We start from the raw sequence: 18,816 nt of genomic DNA on the forward strand, positions 1-18,816 counted from the left end.
GAAATCTTTCAAAGACCTTGGTCTCGTTATGTTGATGAGATCTCTGGATTTGAATGAAAGTGAAACCTGCACAGAAGGATGTGCATAGAGAGTGACATTGGCAGTAGAAACTCAGGTTAATATTCAGGTGCCTGCTGTTTAGGTGGAACTAGAAAATAGAAACAGAGTTGTCTTACATCATGGAAATGGCTGAATGTACCTGGGAAAAGCAGGTGGCATTATTATGCATGGTTTATTTTGCTTTTAAAATCATAGTTTAAAGCCAGGCAGTGGTGGCGCACGCTTTTAATCCCAGCACTTGGGAGGCAGAGGCAGGCGGATTTCTGAGTTTGAGGCCAGCCTGGTCTACAGAGTGAGTTCCAGGACAGCCAGGGCTACACAGAGAAACCCTGTCTTGAAAAACCAAAAAAAAAAAAAAAAAAAAAAAAAAAAAAAAAAGTTTAGTATACCATGTATTTAACAGTAGGCATTATTCAAAAGGAACTAATTATTTTAACTTCATGCCAATTTACCGTTTATTTTCCCTCCTTTTTTATTTTGTGAAAGGCCTTTAAGCTAGAAAAAACCAAGCTGTATAATTAATGCTATCATAGACAAGGGTTAAGAATTACTTAGCTAAATTTTTCTAACATAGGCTGGTGACATCACATCTTTGCATACAGGGAAAAGAGACCCACTTACCAAAATGGGCCAGATCTAGAGTCTGGGCATTACACTGAATCACTGGGCATTCTCTACCACATTTGCTAGAGAAACTAGCCATGATTGCTTAAAAATTGGATGGTGGCCTTACTTTTTTTTTTTTTTTTCCTTTAGAATACATCTAAAGGGGCCTGTGCAACTCGTGGATGACCAGCATATAACTTGGTGACATTGGAACACCCCCTTTGCTTTCCCAGCTTTAGTTTTCTGTGGGACATGGCACAGACATTCCTTCAATGGCATCAGTATTAAAATGTAAAAGCCAGTTTAGCCACACAGTAATATGAAAGTGGCTCTGTTGACATTCTTCACAGAAGCAGGATTCAAAGCGTATCCAGATTTTGAGGTTTGTAGTGTAAAATGAACCTCGATGTTTTCCAAAGATTATAAAACAGAATCAAGGATGAATTTCTCTAGGCATCAGATGGCCAGTACACAGGGAGCTGGGCCTAGAACTGGCCTGGTCTGGTTAATATGTGTGGTGGAACTGTTCCTTTCATGTTTTTCAGCCATATTTCAAAGGAAGATGTCGAGGGCTAGAGACAGGGCTCAGCTAAGCTTGGTTCCCACAAGTCACAACCTCCTGTAACTCCAATTCCAGTACTTACTACTGGCCTTCTGGGAGCAAACACCCCCCTTCCCCCAACACACACACACAAAAGTGTTGGATTTTGCATTTATTTTTATCACAAGCTGACACTTGAAGAGTTTACTCATAATTTCTAACTAATCTTAAACTATATAACAAGGCCTCCAGTTTTGTATTATACGCAGATGGTGAACACAGAATAATCATAGCGTTAAGAGTTATTTGCAGAGAACTGTTCTTAAGTTATTCTTGGCAGTGGATAATTGTAAAGTAGTTCCACTTGGAAGTGCCTGGATTTCTTTCTCAATGAGCATTTATTACTTTTCATGAAAAGCATCGATACCCCTTTTTAGAAGTTAAAACAGATTTTAAGCAAGACTGTGGGCAAGGGCATTCTCTCAAGCCACGGTTGTGATCCCAGCAGATCAAGTCGATTTCAAGTGTGAGTTTAGGACATGAAGTTGTCTTTTTTCCCCTTTTATTGAATATAGTTCTTTTCTCACATCTTTTTTAAATATGTTATTCTTGTTACTAATGTTCATTGGTATTTTGCCTGCATGTTTGCCCATGTTAAGGGTGTCAAAAGCCCTGGAACTAGAGTTACAGACTGATGTGAGCTGCCATGGGTGCTGGGAATTGAACCCTGGTTCTTGCCCCCACATAGTATGTATCTTGATTAGGATTTCCCTCCCTCAGCTATTCACATAGTTCCTCCTTACCTCCCCCTAGCCACTCACTCTATGTCTCTCACTAGAAGACAAACAGGTTTCTAAGGGATAAAAACAAAACTACCACATACAGCAGAAGGGATATGGCCCAAGAGTCAGATCTATTTGTTTACACTCAGGAAGCCCATAAAAACAGTAAACTGTAAACCATAATACACATGTGCAGGCCCTGTGCGTGTTCCCAGTCTGACTTCATGAGCCGTGTTTATATTGATAGAAGAATTTGTTCTTCTCATACCCCCCATCTTCTCTGGCTTATATAAACTTGCTCTTCCGAGAAGATCCCTAAGCCTTAAGTGGAGAGGGATTTGATTCAGCCTCGAGGAACACAGTTCTTACAGAAACTGCACTCAGTGACTCATAGTTTTTATTTCTAAATATATTAGAAGCAATTAATCAGGTAATCAAGAGATGCATTTTTTTTTGAAATCCCTAACATGCTATTTTTAAATACTTCAGGAATATCATCCAACAGGCTGACTCCTTCCTACTCACCATCCAGAAACTCCTTTCAAATACAAGTCTGGCCATACATGATATTACCCTTACTATATACCACAGACCACTCTTTCTGAGGACATGGTCTTGACTTTGAAGATAATGTAATATTTTGCCATGATTTTTATCCCACTGTGACTTGATCACTGCAGAGTTTTTTCATGGAGAAATGCTCAATTATTACCAATTTTCAGTCAGTGAGATGTGTTTTCATTCCTATAAATAAATGTGTTCTAAAAACACCAGAAACTTTTTTCCACCTCCCTTGCCTTTTATGGTGAATTCATCATTTGCCTTCTTCAAGACTCTTTAGGATAATGGTCATCTTTAAGTTAAGGGCTTATGGGATCTTCAACTCGTTTTCTCATAGCCTCTCCTGTTTCACTAAGGTTTTAGCAAATATTGTTGCCTGTACTCTGTGAGCACTCAATACACAATAACATAACAAGATACTAAGTCCAACCTGGTCATCCTTTGCTCAACATGTCCCGTGTCCCCCCATGCCCCACTCCTGTAACTCAGAGTCCCTTCACAACCTATACCCCTTTTATATCTTTATAGCACTGACCCCCACACACCTGGTTTAGAAAGCTTAATTTTGTTTACCTCATGATCACTGTCCTCCTATTTCCAAAATAAGTATTCATTTTGCTGATATTTCTACAAGATTCTGAGAATCTGTCTTTAGTTAAGTCATATTCTGGAATCTAGTTCATGCAAGCTTCTGAGAGAGGCAATGTATTTAGTTTTATAAGACTGCAAGAAAAACTTAACTACTTTATCTTCTTTTCATATTAAACAGGAGTCACTTCTGCACTGTGATTTAGAGTACCAGTAATCCTGTACTTTAAAACCAAGAGAGAATGGCTGCATCAGCTCTCTCACTTGTTAATAAGGCAGCATCCTGGTCACTAAGTCTGACTATAACCTCCAGATTGTGGACCACACAGATAGGTAAAAGACAAAGAACATTTTTCATTAATAAATGAAGTAGCATTAGTGGTTTAATTAGTGGCATCAGTATGTTTAAGAAAAAAAAATCAAACAGAAACAAATGGCATATTTATTTGATGCTGTTGCAGTGGGCACACAGTGAAGAAAGTTACAAAAGCTTTCAGGTAACATCTGTAAGGGAGTACATTTTAAAATGATTTTACATGTTAATTACTCTGGATAATTTCTGAACCCTGTTTAGCAGCAAGTCTCCTTTCTTGATGGTTTCTTGGTACTGCCAGTTCTTGCTATCAGGTCTATAAATAAAGAAAAGGGAGAACATGAATTATTTAGCAGCTCCATGGTTCCATGACAAGAGCTGACCTACTTGTACACACAGACACTACCCCTTCTCAGCACTAACAAATGACAGATAATAAAGCTACCTGTTGGTCTCTACTATTTCATTTACTTTATCGATTTTGCAGTGTAGTCTTCCAGCAGCAATAAACCTGGACAGTTCCCTGATTGAGAAAAAGAAAATCCACCATTAGTTTTAGAAAAACGGACCTCTGTCTTACAGGTGAGACTCATTTTCCTCCTCAAGCCTCAACTACCAGATACACAGCAGTGACATGATTATTGCAGGCTTGAGTCATCTACTAGAATAAATCTGGCCCTAGAAGTTATTTAAAAAACAACAACAAAACCCATGAGTATAGTAAAAAAAAAAAAAAAACAAAGTGCTCAGAGGAAAACTTGAGACAGTTAAGAGGAATAAACTGCAAGAGTCAACAAGCCCTGAACTGGAAAAGCAGCCCATTGCCTTTCCAACACTATCTAGTTTCTTCCGCTCACTTCTTTTCTGTATGCTGTCCTAGAAGACAATGGAACATAAAGCCTGCTTTGAATCCACTTCAGTGTGATGTAAAGGCTACAGCAGCTCTTAAAGCCAAGCTCACTGCAGTGCAGCACCTGCAAGCATCTAGGTTGAGACTTGCCATCCATCCCTCTTACTCCTCGTGAAGGCTATTAGAAAGCAAAGGGAGAGCAGCTGCAACCTCAGATTTCAGGATGCTCTGGCAGGGTGACTGCTTTCATGAGACCGTGTCAGCCAGGACTACAGAACAATTGACACTGTCTCTCAGGCACACACTAAGTGTACAAAACAAAATTCATTACACAATTTAAAATTTCTCAGAATTTTTTTTAATAAAATATAATGAAAAACTATACGCCACATGACAGAATGATCAGTTTTAAATGAAAACAACTTAATTTTAGCCATCACTTTTCTATTCTGGATTGTGAACAAACCATCAACATTTATCACACACAGACATCTTTAATCACACTAAAATTGTCTGTGCTACTGAACAGCCCAGTTGTTACCTTACGTTTAAGACAAAGGGTATAACTGTGTTGCTCTCGTTGTGAAAACCCTCCAATGACATAGCAGCACATAGACTCAAAATTCAAGGTCTATACCATGAACTATAAGGCCCCAAGTAAACTGCTGTTCCTCAGCTGTGGCACGGCCATGAGAGAATTTAGCTCCTGCCAGTTTCTAAACTCATCCTTAAGTTGTTTTTGCTATTTTTCCTTTTCTGTATATGGAAATCTGATGGCTGACAATTCTCAAGCAGAGCAAGCTTCCCCTCCTCAGGCATGCTGTATCTAGGCACAATTCCCACTGTCTATACTTCTCTCTACACTCCTGTACTGTTCACAGAGACCTCTACAAGAACACCAAAAACGAACAGCTCAGTATTTGTTGAACCAATGATTGCAGTGTTAAAGTAGCACATTTTGTCACCAACCTGATGAAAATTGTAATTCCAACATTATCAGAGGAAATGCCATAAATATAAATTATAACCTGAACATTATCAGAGGAAAACCACTAAATATAAGATATAAAATCTGCAGCCCTGACAGACTGGTGCAATTACTCAAGCAAAGCACTTTCCATGGCATGCTTTGCTCATCTCACTGGAGACTATCATGAAGGCAGACAAGGACAGATGCTACTGTTAAAATAATACTTCAGAAATTGTCTTCCTTAAAACTGAGGGAAGCAGTGTAAATTCAGAAAATGTAGAAAACACAGTAAAAGGCAGTTTGGATGCATAAATTTGTTAAACTTACTGGTCAATGAATTCCACACCCACACCAAATGCTTCTGCCATGTAGCCAAGGGTTAATGACCTGTATGATTCCAGCAGCTGGCTGTACGCATGAATTCTCATTTCTCTTACATAGTATCGGTAATGAGGTGCGAAAAGCCAATCCTTTTTCATTTCCTGTTCCACAATCGCTACAATAAATAAGATGACAAATGACTATTGTCCTCTCGCCCAAGGAGCTTTGAACTCTATGTATCGATGTCCTCTCACGCCATCCAACAACAATGGACAGCAGCAAAAGACAGGGTGACAATGGAACTGTCACCAGATCATGACATAACAACTAAGAGCATTTTATATAATGAAGCAAAATTCTGTAACTTTCATTCATTCAGAATTTTAACAAACAGGGACAGTGATAAAGACAAAACCAAAAAAAAAAAAAAAAAAGACATTGTTACAAAGTCACAAAATAAGCAATAAAGAGTGATGAAACCTATTATAAAAAATGTAAAGTTTAAGGACAAGTTTTTAACAAGGCTATGTAGCAACAGGAATTGATAACAAAATTGAAGAGTAAAGTATATATAGGATATTAATGAGTAATCTACAGGAATATAAATTATCTCACTAAATACTCTATGCTTCTGCTCTGGTCACTAAACTATGATGCAAGTTCTATGAAGAAAATGGCAGAGGCAGCATGTTTGGGAAGCCCTCCCTGAGGCAGTGGGCAGGAAAGAATTCTGACAAACTGACTAAGCAGAGAACATTATTAGACAGCAATGTTAGTAAAGCATAGTCCCAAGGCACAATAGTTATAACTAAGTTCAGAAATAGAAAGACTGCAAAATCTAACAGGGTAGAGACAAGTTGAACAAGGGTAGTGTGTTTGCAGTTAGTTTATGAGGGGAAATATTGAGGTGCAAACAGGCTGGGACACTGCTCTAGTGGATCTGCCTACCAGACTCAAAGATACCAAGGAGGTGTAGGGTTAGCACTAGAACTAGGAATCTTGGCTGCACAGCCATCCAGATATATTACCCCAAAGATAATAGAGACCAGGCATGAGCAACCCAAAGCACTCAGTCACTGAGAGGTCTCACAGAAGGGAAGCCCCAAAGAAGTCATATGTTGCAACGGAGCAAAGCAAACAAAACTGAAAACTGAGGTATGCTCAGTGACTGTGAGACAGGATGAAAGGGGGCAGGCCACCACTAAACTGATGGCTGTCATTTCACCAATAATAAAGTGCACATGACTAATAAAATTCCGTTTTTCTTCTCAAACTGCCAAGTTTTATAAAAATGTGGAGCTGGGTTTTTTCAAATACTATAAACTGGTACAGTGTTCCTAGGGGCAGCATGGTCAAGGTGTACTGATGAGTGTTAGACCACCTATGGTGGTATTTATACAAAGTTCAATGTCTTAGACTACCTGTGAAAGGAAGTGGGATAAGAGTGCTGCCTGCGTGTTCAAACCAGGATGACTTTTACAAGGTTGAGCTAAAATCTTAGAAACTTTCTATCAGGATATAATAAATCCAGGGACACAGTACACTCACTCAGCATCCCTTCAACAACTGGAAGCTCTAAGGAACTTCACTGGATTAAAATCTACATACTTAGTCCATGAGAGCTACTTACAACCACTTGATTGCAACAGCCCACTATTGGTAGCGACATGAAAAGCTTCTTCATACTACAGTGTGACAAGAAAAAGCAAGCTGGAGAGCAGAATATGAAATGTAGCTATGCTATGTGGGTGTTACTGAGTACTTTCTCAATGCCTCTGAAGGAGAGCCAGAAACTTGGCGACTGCTGCCTGAAGAGAAGCGCCTGTGGCACCACGTTAGTGAGAACTGCTAACTGCTTTGTAGGAGCCTGTTAGACAGTTGTGTAGTTTGTACCTATTTTTTTTACTTGTTAAAGTATTAAGTACCGGGAAGGATTGTGTAAATAAAGGTGTGTGGTTTGTGAGATACAATACTTTTCAGGTGCAGTTATACTCAATTCCTAGAAACAATCACCCACTCTCTGGCAGAGGATTCTACTTTAAACACACTAGTCTATGAATACTTAGAGAGTTAATCTCACAAAACCAACAAGCCTTATATGGATCAGGAGTGCAAATAAAAGAACTTTTTCATTTCGAACACTTGGGAAGCGTACAGATTTTTTAAATCTAAAATCTTCCATGCAGAACTATAAACAAACCTATATATGAGTAGCTATATATATAAACTATGAATAAAAGGTTGATGGTAAGAGTGAGGTGAGTGGGAAGGGCTGAATACCTCACACTACCAAAGCCATTCACTTATTTCACTGGAAAGATACTACGCCTCCCTAGGAAAACAGCAGCAGCATTCGCCATCCTATTGAAATCTGTAGCATAAACAACAGAATACATCAATGCATGTTAGGTACCTGAGTAAGTTTTAGGGAAATAATTTGGGAAGGATGACATCTATCTATCACCTTAGTAATTTAGTCACCAGTAGTAAACCAAATGGCCAGGAGGGAGCACAGTCCTAAGAGAAGCAAACTGTTGTACACTGGGCTCTGTAAACTATCCGTGAAAGAACACAAGCGTTTTCCACAGATTATGTTTTCAATTCACAGATCTAAAAAAACCTCTTTGAATGCAGCGATGGTTTATTCCCTACATCCTTCACTATACACCTATTACTAAACTATCTGCTCACACTACCTTATTCCCTAAGACAAAACCCCAGGTCAGGCAAATTCCCACACCAAAGGGCCAAACAACATATAATTCTTTGGCTTTGCCAACCGCATAGCTCTTTGTCATGCTTTCTTTTCCTCTTATTTTGGGCTCTACTTTAAAAAAAAAAAAAAAAATCTAGCCAGCAGATAAAGACATCTACTCCCAAGCCTGACGACCTGAGTTCAATCCCCAGGACTCACATGATAGAAGAGAAGCAACCTGAAAGCTGTCCTCTGACTTTCACATATGCATCCAACACACACATCATTCTCACATTTGGGGATTTATAAAATACACCAAGTTTGCTGACCTTAACTAAGCACAATAGGCAGAACCTAAGTAAAGACCTGCGGCTCTCAAGCCACTGCCTCTCTTACTCGAGAGAAAGCCCAGCTGTGCTATGTGCCCAAAGGACCAAAAGGTGAAGTTGGATAGTCAATCCTTACCTAATGATTGGAAGAAAACCGAATAACGACATTCATAGAGAGAAAACAGATACTGACGAACTGCCGGAAGACTATGCAACACTTCAAGAATCTCTGCCCCTTTAATAACCTGGACATTAAAACAAAACAAAACAAAAATCAATCAACCAAACAACAACAATTTTAATGATTTTTGTGTGTTTAAGTTAAGCAAGCATGAAAGGGTTTTTAGAAGAATGTTAAGGGTTTTTTTACCTTTTCCCTGAGATCTGGTCTTTCTAAGGCAATCATACTGACGTAAACAGTGTAAGTCACAAATGTCTTGTAATCCATGAGCTCATAGGATGTAAATGTAGAAACAGTGTCGAGAAAGAGCTCTGCTGCCTGTTTGAAGTCACGGATAGCCACGCAATACAAACCTTGGTACACTTTCAGCCTGTTTCGCCTGTCCCAGTCTCCGCCTTCCTCTATTAGGCTAGCAGATAACACAAAAGAAACAGATAATGCTAATTCTTAAAAGATTTTTAAAGAAAAAAATTTTAAGTTAAGTAGTTCATTCAGTAAGTATATCAACTATTTGACCAAATTCCACAGTTGTAGGCAAAACAAAATGGGGAAATGTGGGCCCACCAACTTATTAACAGCCCATAACTTCCAGGGTCATATCCACTACTAACTGTACCTTTTGGCTTTCTCTGTGTTTCGAGTGATGAGGTCATTATCCATATAAAAGAGCCCGATCCTTAGGAGATAGAATACAATATCTAGTCGGTGACCCAGGGCCACAGTCTTATCATATGTCTTGCGAAAGGCTGTCAGAGCTCCCTCCTGTCAAATTCAAGACCAAAGTGGTGAACAATACACAATTTAGCAAAGCCATCAGCTTCCTGGATTTTCCTGAGAGTTGTTGGCGACACAGGAAGTAGAGATGAAGTAAGATGCCATCGAAAGGGTCCCTGCTGTGCTTGGGTTAAAGACCAAGGGTTTCTTCAGCTGAGGAAAGTGTAGACAATGCCTGGGGTACACGTCATTCTGAGAACAATATATGAAACACACATAATAGACACCATGTTTCTGTCTGTACCAACACTACTTCCAAATAAGTTCACTATAAATTTTTAATCATTTTAAGAGGCTTGTGTCACTGGTTAGACCACTGAATAGATGCGTATGCAATCTCATCTCAAATGAGATAAAAGTGATTCTGCTGCTTTGCAAGAACACTGATAAAAATCCCTTTTATACTTAGGTGTTTCTTCAGACCATGACTGGATAGCATGTTTCACAATTATTAGTCACACTTCATAAATGTGTAAAAGGAATTGTCAGAAAAGCAGCAGGTATGTCTAGTACCCAGACCTGGAAATACAATACTATTCCTCACTAGGGAACCAGGGATTTGGGAATAGATGACTGCAAGTTTGCAGAGTGAAGTTAAAAGAGTAGGTATGTTTATGCCATTTTGTATCAAAAATAAAGGTAATTATGAGATCGAGTTAAAAGGTAACAAGACTGTCTTAAAGGGACTTCCACTAACATCTGCAATGAACTAAGCATCAAAACATTGATGATAAATACAAGTAATAATAAAACCACTGCAACCATTAAACATTTAGAAACCGTCAGTAAAAGATAAAAATTGAACTTTCTTTTGGGGAGAATGCTGTGAGCCAACATAGAAGAAATATAGCATTAACATATAAGCACAATCACCTGATGCTGACTAAGCCATATTGATTAAATTCAAGACCTGAGACAAAACCTTCAAATCACTTACATAAATCCTGATTACTCTTTCAAACCAAACCATACTTATACTACTTCCCCCTATTTCTAAGTTTTAAAAATGACCACTACTAAATTTAAAATTAAAGAAAATGTTTTAAATTAAAATTCAACAGTTTATAATTTAAGCCCTTCCTTTGGGCTAGTGAAGTTCTAAACTGTATCTTTAATCAGCAGTAGGTAGAAAACACATCATCCTATTTTACACGAGAAAACTGAAGCTGCAGTAAATCCTGACTATTTAGGCTGGAAATACAGCCCAGGCCATCTGATCCAAGAGCTCATACTAGTCTTAAATACTGGAACCATATCATCCTACATCCAAATACGAAAGAGCAGATCCAACACTACGATTATGCAGAACAAATGGCCACACAGAGGAAAATAAATGTTCACTGTCCCAGCAATTTCACCTCACAGACTAAACAGTATTGTATCTGGGCAGTGGTGGCACACACCTTTAAATCCCAGAGCTTGGGAGGCAGAGGCAGGCAGACCTCTGTGTCTTTGAGGCCAGCCTGGTCTACAGAGCTAGTTCCAAGACAGCTAAGGCTACCCCTCCACCCCCCCCCCCCCCCCAAAAAAAGAAATCTATCTCATATGGAAAAGAAAAAAAAAAAAAACCACTAGCATATAACACTAGGAGACGTATGAACATGGTTTTCACCACAGCAATTTAAGAAAAATCAACTATTAAAGCTGGTTAAAGCAAAACCAGCTGAGCAGACAACCTACTCAAACAGTGGCTGTGGATGCGGCAGCAGCAAACCAGAACAAAGTTCTCTCAGATGCCATGACAGATGCACGGAAGAGGAGGCTACGTGGAACATACAGTGAGCTCACGCACACAAATACAAGACACACATACACAACTGTGTAACTGCACAATCAAAGAGCTATGCGAGTTGATTTTTCTCAAGGTACAGACCAAAGTAGCCAAACAACTACAACCCTTGAATGATAAGTGTTACTAGTGTAAATTCTTTTAGATTTATGTCTTTGAGTATACTGCTTAAATATATGTCTGTGCATGACGGTGCTTGCCAGGTAGGTGCCAGCAGAGGGTACTGGATCCCCGAGAACTGGAATTAAAGTGGCTAACGAGGCTAGAGAGAGATGGCGCAGTGATTTTAGAGTACATACTGCAGATCATTTTGGTGGACCTGAGTTCGGTTCCCACCACCCACATCAAGAGGCTCACAACACCAGCTCCCAGGTTATCTGATACCTCTGTCATATGGAGGCTGCCAATCAAACCTGGGTCCTCTTTGAAAGCAACCAACACTCTGAACCTGAGCCATCACTCCAGCCTCCTACTGTAAACCTTTTAAAATGTACAATAAATGCTTCCCAACAGAGTAAGTGAACTACTGAGAATGACCCCAATGTTGTAAACAGAGGGGGTAGAACCTCTGCACCCTTGTTTTGTTCTGGAGAAGTATGTGTATGCGTGTGTGACTGGGGATATGGGTACACGAAGGCAGATGTCCCTGGAGGCTAGAGGTATCAGATACCTGGGAGCTGGTGTTGTGAGCCTCTTGATGTGGGTGGTGAGAACTGAACTCAGGTCCACCAAAATGATCTGCAGCATGTACTGTAAAATCACTGCGTCATCTCTCCCTAGCCTCATGGGTATGATTTTAAGGACACAAAAATGAAGACTAACACACACCTTGCTACTGTTAAGAGCAGGGAATTGGGTGCTGCAACATTATCATGTATCTACTGTCTTTGCACTGACTCTTCGGTACAGGTATAAATGATTATCTTTCTACTTAAAAAGAAAAAAAAAAAGACTCATTTATCCTGTGAGATAGTACTCATTTGCACGGAGGTACAACATTGGTCTGTACCTCCAGAAAAGAGGGAGCATCTTCACTGACTCTGTCACCTATCCAGAGAGGACAGAACATCTTCCCTGACCCTGTTATCTATCCAGAGAGGACAGAGCATCTTCACTGACTCTGTCACCTATCCAGAAAGGACAGAGCATCTCCACTGACCTTGTCACCTATCAGACAGAGGTACTCTGCTTTTGCCATCATTGCATCTCGTATTTCACTTTCTCCCAGATTCTTCTCTGCATCTTCCAACTCCTCATCCAGACGTTTCAACTCTTCTTCATTTGCTTTCTTCATTTTACTGAGGAGATCCATGTCCATTTGCCAGTCGAGGGATTTACACAAGGCTTCATAATATGGAGCCATATCTAAAAGCCATAAATCACGCACTGTGAGGTAACTTGTTAGTGCTGCTTGCTTTTCCCACCCCACCAAAGGCCAGCTAGCCGACGCCTACCAACTGCGGGCCAGGATAGCACAACTAAGGTTTTGAAGCTGGGACGCCTGCTTGAGAGGCAATCTTAGCAGGACTGATCGCCACTAAGGCTACGGGGGGGGGGGGGGGGCATCATCAGTTTGCTCTGGTGGGGTCCTGTTCCAAAGGAGTCCTCGTGTCAGGGAAAGGGCACTTACTCGACGTGTACTGCTAGGGACAGAACCCTAACTGTCCCTTGGCAGGGAGCGAAACACTGACAGACATACTGTCAAAACTAATGTCGCGGAGCCTTTGCTGGGAGTCTAACCGCGACAAGCACCCGAGGCTTCCACGAACATCTCGCGGCGGGGAAGAAACCACTAAAGCAAACCCCTCTCGGCGCCAGGAGGACTCCCTAGGGTTCTCCAAATAGCCTCAACCGGAGACGCCCAGCCAGGCACCCAGACTGCCCCGGCCTAGGCCGCTGACTCGGCGCTCGCGGGCCTCACTGTTTTCCCGGACGGCCGCCATCAGCTCCTCGCGCACCGCCGCGTCCCCGCGGTGCTCCGGCAGGCTAAGGAGAAAGCGCAGCTGCGCGATGCGCAGGTCGGGGTTCTTGGGCAGACCCTCTTCCTCTAGGTTTTCTAGCGGCATGGCTACGGCACAACAGCAAGCTGAGAGAACTGAGCGCAATCCTGGGCCACCAGCGGAAGCGGGAGGAGTCGTCGCAGGCGTCCAGAGCTGCCAGCCTGACTTCCGGTCGCGTCTCTATCTCCGTTTGCTGCAGCGCCCCCTGCTGGACACCGTCGGGAGCACCTGGCGTTGTCAGCTTTTCTTTAGGTCCCTCTGAGGTCAGAGTGGGACCCAACATTCATTTCTTGAGTATCTTTTTTCTTCCTTTTTAACTATTTTACTTCTGTTACATTTGCAAAGGGATAGGATCTAGAAATTCGCTAACAGTTTGAAAATATATTACAGATGAGAAAAAAAAACCCCAGTTTTCCAGGGCCATCTTTGTTTTAATACTCTTGAACAGGGTGGAATTCTTTTAGTACAGATTGTAGGAGAGCAAACTGGGACGTAAAGAGGTTTGAAAGACTGATCAGATAAGGCTACATAACAGCTACATGGCAAGGCCTGTGTAAAGCCTATTTTATTTATTTACCTTTAAAATACACATTCTTCCCTGTTCTAAGAAAAGAGTACCCCATGTTTCTTACTATCAATTCAATGATTTACACTATTTATTTTTGTGTGCACATGTTAGAGGAGTCTTCAGAATGGGTAATGGTTATATAAACTCTACTGTGGTGTCACAATGAGAATTGTCCCACTGAGGTATGGAACTTGAACACATGGTCCCCATTAGTGGTGCTGTTTGGATACATTAAGAAACCATAAGAAGGTGTAATCTCTGCTGTAGGAAATAGCTTTGTGGGGATAGCTTTGAGAATTTCTGGCCTGACCCTATTTCCAATTCTTTCTCTGTTTTCTCTGTTTGGTTGAAGATGTGATCTCCTAGGTTCTTGTTCCAGCCTGTTTCCATGCCTCTGCCACTATTAAGGACTCTTGGAAAGTGCAAGCCAAATTAAACTCATAACCTGCTTTTGGTCATGGCATTTTATCACAGCAAGAAAATGTAACAAATATACCCACTGCATGGACTTGCTCTCCTTTCCTTTCATTAGGCCCTGCAATTGTGATGACTTTAAATACTACCCCAAGAGAATCTTTCCCACAGAGACTTAAAGCCAGGATTTTCATCTTAGATGTTGAATTCCACATTAAAGCATAGACTTCTCCTAGAAGTTTAACTTTGAACACAAGCTGAATTTTTTCTATAGTATATCTCTTATGCTGGCCTAAAACTCTTCTGAGTCCTGAGATATGATGTCCCATGAAGGATACACGGATCCAAGAGTCACACTCTATGTGATGGTTACCATATGTCTGACTTTCGGGAGAGTACACCCCAAAGATGTGCTGGAATTGGTGCTATTTTATGTTATCAGAATGTTATAACTTTGTATCAAAATTGATCATCAACCAGCACAAGAAGGGTTCTAGAGAGAGCATCATAAGACATTCATGAATGGGTTTAGGTTGGGGTAACTAGAGCTTTAAATCAAGCACAGTATCGAGACATTTCAAGATTGGGTTCATACTATGCATGAAATATGAATAAAATAGTGCCCAGAATTCACTTGTAAGCAAAACAAAAACAAACAAAAAAACCTTTTAAAATTTATTAATCATTCCATTTATTTACACCTCAAATGATATCCCACTTCCTGGTTACCACAACACAACCCCACCATCCCACATCCGCCCTCTCCTCCCTCCTCTTTGCTTCTATGAGGGTGCTCCCCCACCCCACCACTTCAGCACCCCCCCCTACACTGGGGCATCAGTCCTTCACAGGACCAAGGGCCTCTCCTCCCATTGATGTTGAAAGGGTTAATAATTTTCAAAAACTCCTAACAGGCTGAGCAGAACCAAGAGTTCAGGTCAGCTTGGTCGTGAGCTCTGTGTTTCAGGAACTTGGCTGACCACAAGATAGATGGCTGATTACATACAGGCTCTTTGAGAATAGCCCATACAAAATGTTCCCCATGACTGTTCCTTGGACTCTGTCACAAACTGAATAATGGGCTGAGACTTTCCACAGATACTCTCCAATAACCCTTCTTCACTCCCCCTGGGTTGTGGTTTCCCCCCTGGGTTGTGGTTTTTTTCCTTGTGGTTTTTGCCTTTAAATTTCCTCTGCCTTCAAAGCCCGGGGTCAGACCCCACTGCCCCTGCATGGGTCATGGGTCTTGACCTCAGCATGCTGATTGAAATATACCTCTTGCTGATTGTATCGAGTTTGGTGTCTTGTGAGTTATTGGGTGGCCGTGAATTCCTGAGACTTGGGTGAGGTCCTCCCTTTGTGGGGGTCTACAATGTCAGACAAGGCCATCCCCTGCTACATGTGTGGCTGGAGCCATGGATCCCTCCCTGTACACTCCTTGGTTGGTGGTTTACTCCCTGGGAGATCCGGCCAGCCAATGTTGTTTTTCCTATGGGGCTGCAATTCCCCTATGCTCTTCCAGTCCTTCCACCAGCTCCCCCACTGGAGTCCCTGAACTCAGCCTGATGGTTGACTCCAAGCATCCACGTCTGCATTGGTCAGTTGCTGGCCTGACCTCCCAAGGAGGAGCCACACCAGGTTCCTGTCAGCAAGTGCCTCTTGGCAACAGCAACAGTGTTTGGTGTCTAGAGACAGGATGGATCCCCAAGTGGGGCAATTCCAAGATGGCCCTTCCTTCAGTTTCTGTTCCATTTTTTGTCCCTATTCTTCTTTTGGACAGGAACATTTCTGGGTTAAAAACTTTGAGATGGGTGGGTGGCCTGATCCCTCGCAGTGGGCTGTGCTTATTTACTGGAGGTGGTCTCTACAGGTTCTATCTCCCCTTCTCTGCACATTTCCATGAAAGTCTTTCCCATTGGGTCCTGGGAACCTCTCCTTTCCCTGGAGTCTGGGACCTTCTAGTGGCTATCCCAAGTTCCTCATCTCATACTGCTACATATTTCTATTCGATTTCCTGGTACTCTGTACCACTATCCAATCCCCTCCAGTACCTGATATTGATCACCATGTTACTTACCCCTCCTCTCTCCCTCCCAGTTCCCTCTCCCTCCAATCCCATGATCATCCTGTTTCCCCCTCAATGCAGGACTGAAGCATCCATACCTTGGTCTTCCTTCCTCCTAAGCACCATATGGTCTGTGGGTTGTGTCATGGGCATTATGAGCTTTTGGGCTAACATCCACTTATCAGTGAGTATATACCGTGTGCATTCCTTTTTTTTTCTGGGTTACTTCACTCAGGATGATATTTTCTAGATCTATCCATTTGCCTGTGAATTTCATGAAGTCATTGTTTTTAATAGCTGAGTAGTACTCTATTGTGTAAATGTACCACATTTTCTGTATCCATTCCTCTGTTGAGGGATATCTGGGTTGTTCCCAACTTCTGGCTATTATAAATAAGGCAGCTATGAACATAGTGCAGCATGTGTCCTTGTTATATGTTGGAACATCTTCTGGGGTATATGCCCAGTATAGCTGGGTCTTCAAGTAGAACTATTTCCAGTTCTCTCAGGAACTACCATATTGATTTCCAAAGTGTTTTTTTTTTTTTTTAATCACTTTGCAGCTTGCAGTCCCATAATCAATGGAGGAGTCTTTCTCTACATCCTGGCCACCATCTGCTGTCACCCACCTTTTTAATCTTAGCCATTCTGATTGGTGCAAGGTAGAATCTCAGAGTCGTTTTGGTTTGCATTCCCCTGATGACTAAGAATGCTGAACATTTCTTGAGGTGCTTCTCAGCCATTTGCAATTCCTCAGTTGAGAATTCTCTGTTTAGCTCTGTACCCCATTATTCAACAGCATTATTTGGTTCTCTGGAGTCTAACTTCTTGAGTTCTTTGTATATATTGGATATTAGCCCTCTATTGGATGTAGAATTGGTAAAAATCTTTCCCCAATCTGTTGGTTGCCATTTTGTCCTATTGACAGTGTCCTTTGCCTTACAGAATCTTTGCAATTTTGTGAGGTCCCATTTGTCGATTGTTGATTGTAGCACATAAGCCATTGGTGTCCTGTTCAGGAAGTTTTCTCCTGTGCCCGTGTGTTCAAGGCTCTTCCCCACTTTCTCTTCTGTTAGATTCAGTGTATCTGGTTTTACGTGGAGGATTATTTATTTATTTATTTATTTATTTATTTATTTAATGTTTCTCTGATTATTTTTGTCCATATGACCTGTCTATAGAAGAAATTAGGGTATTGAAATCACCTACTATTAATAGGTTGATGCTGATGTGTGTCTTTAATCCCAGTAGTATACTTTTTAAGAAACTAAGTGGAACAAAGAAATGAAATCTATCCATTTGGGCTGACAGTGCTTCCCCACCAAGAGCTGTAGGATATCCCTACCTCATAGTGAGTAAAGACCCTAGAAGCAATAGTACTCATTCCTGCTCATCACTAATAAGGAGCCAACCTCTACATGGAGGTTCTTGATCCACTTGAACTTGAGCTTTGTATAAGGAGATAAGAATGGATCAATTTGCATTCTTCTACATGCTGACCGCAAGTTGAACCAGCCCCATTTATTGAAAATGCTGTCTTTTTTTCCACTGGATGGTTTTAGCTTCTTTGTCAAAAATCAAGTGACCATAGATGTTTGGGTTCATTTCTGGGTCTTCAATTCTATCCCAGCTATCTACCTGCCTGTCACTGTACCAAAACCATGCATGGTTTTTTTTTGTTTTGTTTTGTTTTGTTTTGTTTTTTTTGTTTGTTTGTTTGTTTTTGGTTTTTTTTTTTTGTTTTTTTTTTTGTTTTTTTTTTGTTTTTTTTTTTACATCACTATTGCTCTGTAGTACATCTTGAGGTCAGGGATGGTGATTTCTCCATAAATTCTTTTATTGTTGAAAATAGTTTTAATTATAGTGGGTTTTTTGTTATTCCAAATGGATTTGAGAATTGCTCTTTCTAATTCTATGAAGAATTGAGTTAGAATTTTGTTGGGGGTTGCATTGAATCTGTAGATTGCTTTCAGTGAGATGGCTGTTAATGCTATGTTAATCCTGCCAATCCATGAGCATGGGAGATCTTTCCATCTTCTGAGGTCTTCTTTGATTTCTTTCTTCAGGGACTTGAAGTTCTTGTCATACAGATCTTTCAGTTGCTTGGTTAGAGTAACACCAAGATATTTTATACCATTTATGACTAGTATAAAGGTTATTCTTTCCCCAATTTCTTTCTCGGTCCATTTATTCTTTGAGTAGAGGAAGGTTCTGACTTGTTAATTTTATATCCAGCCACTTTTCTGAAGTTGCTTATCAGCTGTAGGATCTCTCTGGTAGAATTTTTGGGATTGCTTATGTATACTATCATATCGTCTGCAAACAGTGATATCCTGGCTCCCTCCTTCCCAATTTGTTTTTCTTTGATCTCCTTTTGTTGTCTAATTGCTCTGGCTAGAACTTCAAATA

At 40.9% G+C, this 18,816-nt stretch overlaps 1 protein-coding gene across 1 annotated transcript; it reads right to left on the reverse strand.

Annotated features, from left to right (window-relative positions):
• Window positions 1-3,564: 3,564 nt before the first annotated feature.
• On the reverse strand, window positions 3,565-13,502 carry Psmd6 (proteasome 26S subunit, non-ATPase 6). Its single transcript, XM_034498588.2, has 8 exons — window positions 13,282-13,502; window positions 12,520-12,725; window positions 9,414-9,559; window positions 8,987-9,206; window positions 8,753-8,861; window positions 5,599-5,767; window positions 3,897-3,974; window positions 3,565-3,767 (listed from the first exon to the last, which is right to left on the reverse strand). Exons 1-8 carry the CDS (start codon window positions 13,424-13,426, stop codon window positions 3,671-3,673), a joined length of 1,170 nt encoding a protein of 389 aa, XP_034354479.1. The 5' UTR covers window positions 13,427-13,502; the 3' UTR covers window positions 3,565-3,670.
• Window positions 13,503-18,816: the final 5,314 nt, after the last annotated feature.

The sequence above is a fragment of the Arvicanthis niloticus genome, chromosome 3 (assembly GCF_011762505.2).
Source record: "Arvicanthis niloticus isolate mArvNil1 chromosome 3, mArvNil1.pat.X, whole genome shotgun sequence".
NCBI lineage: Eukaryota > Metazoa > Chordata > Mammalia > Rodentia > Muridae > Arvicanthis > Arvicanthis niloticus.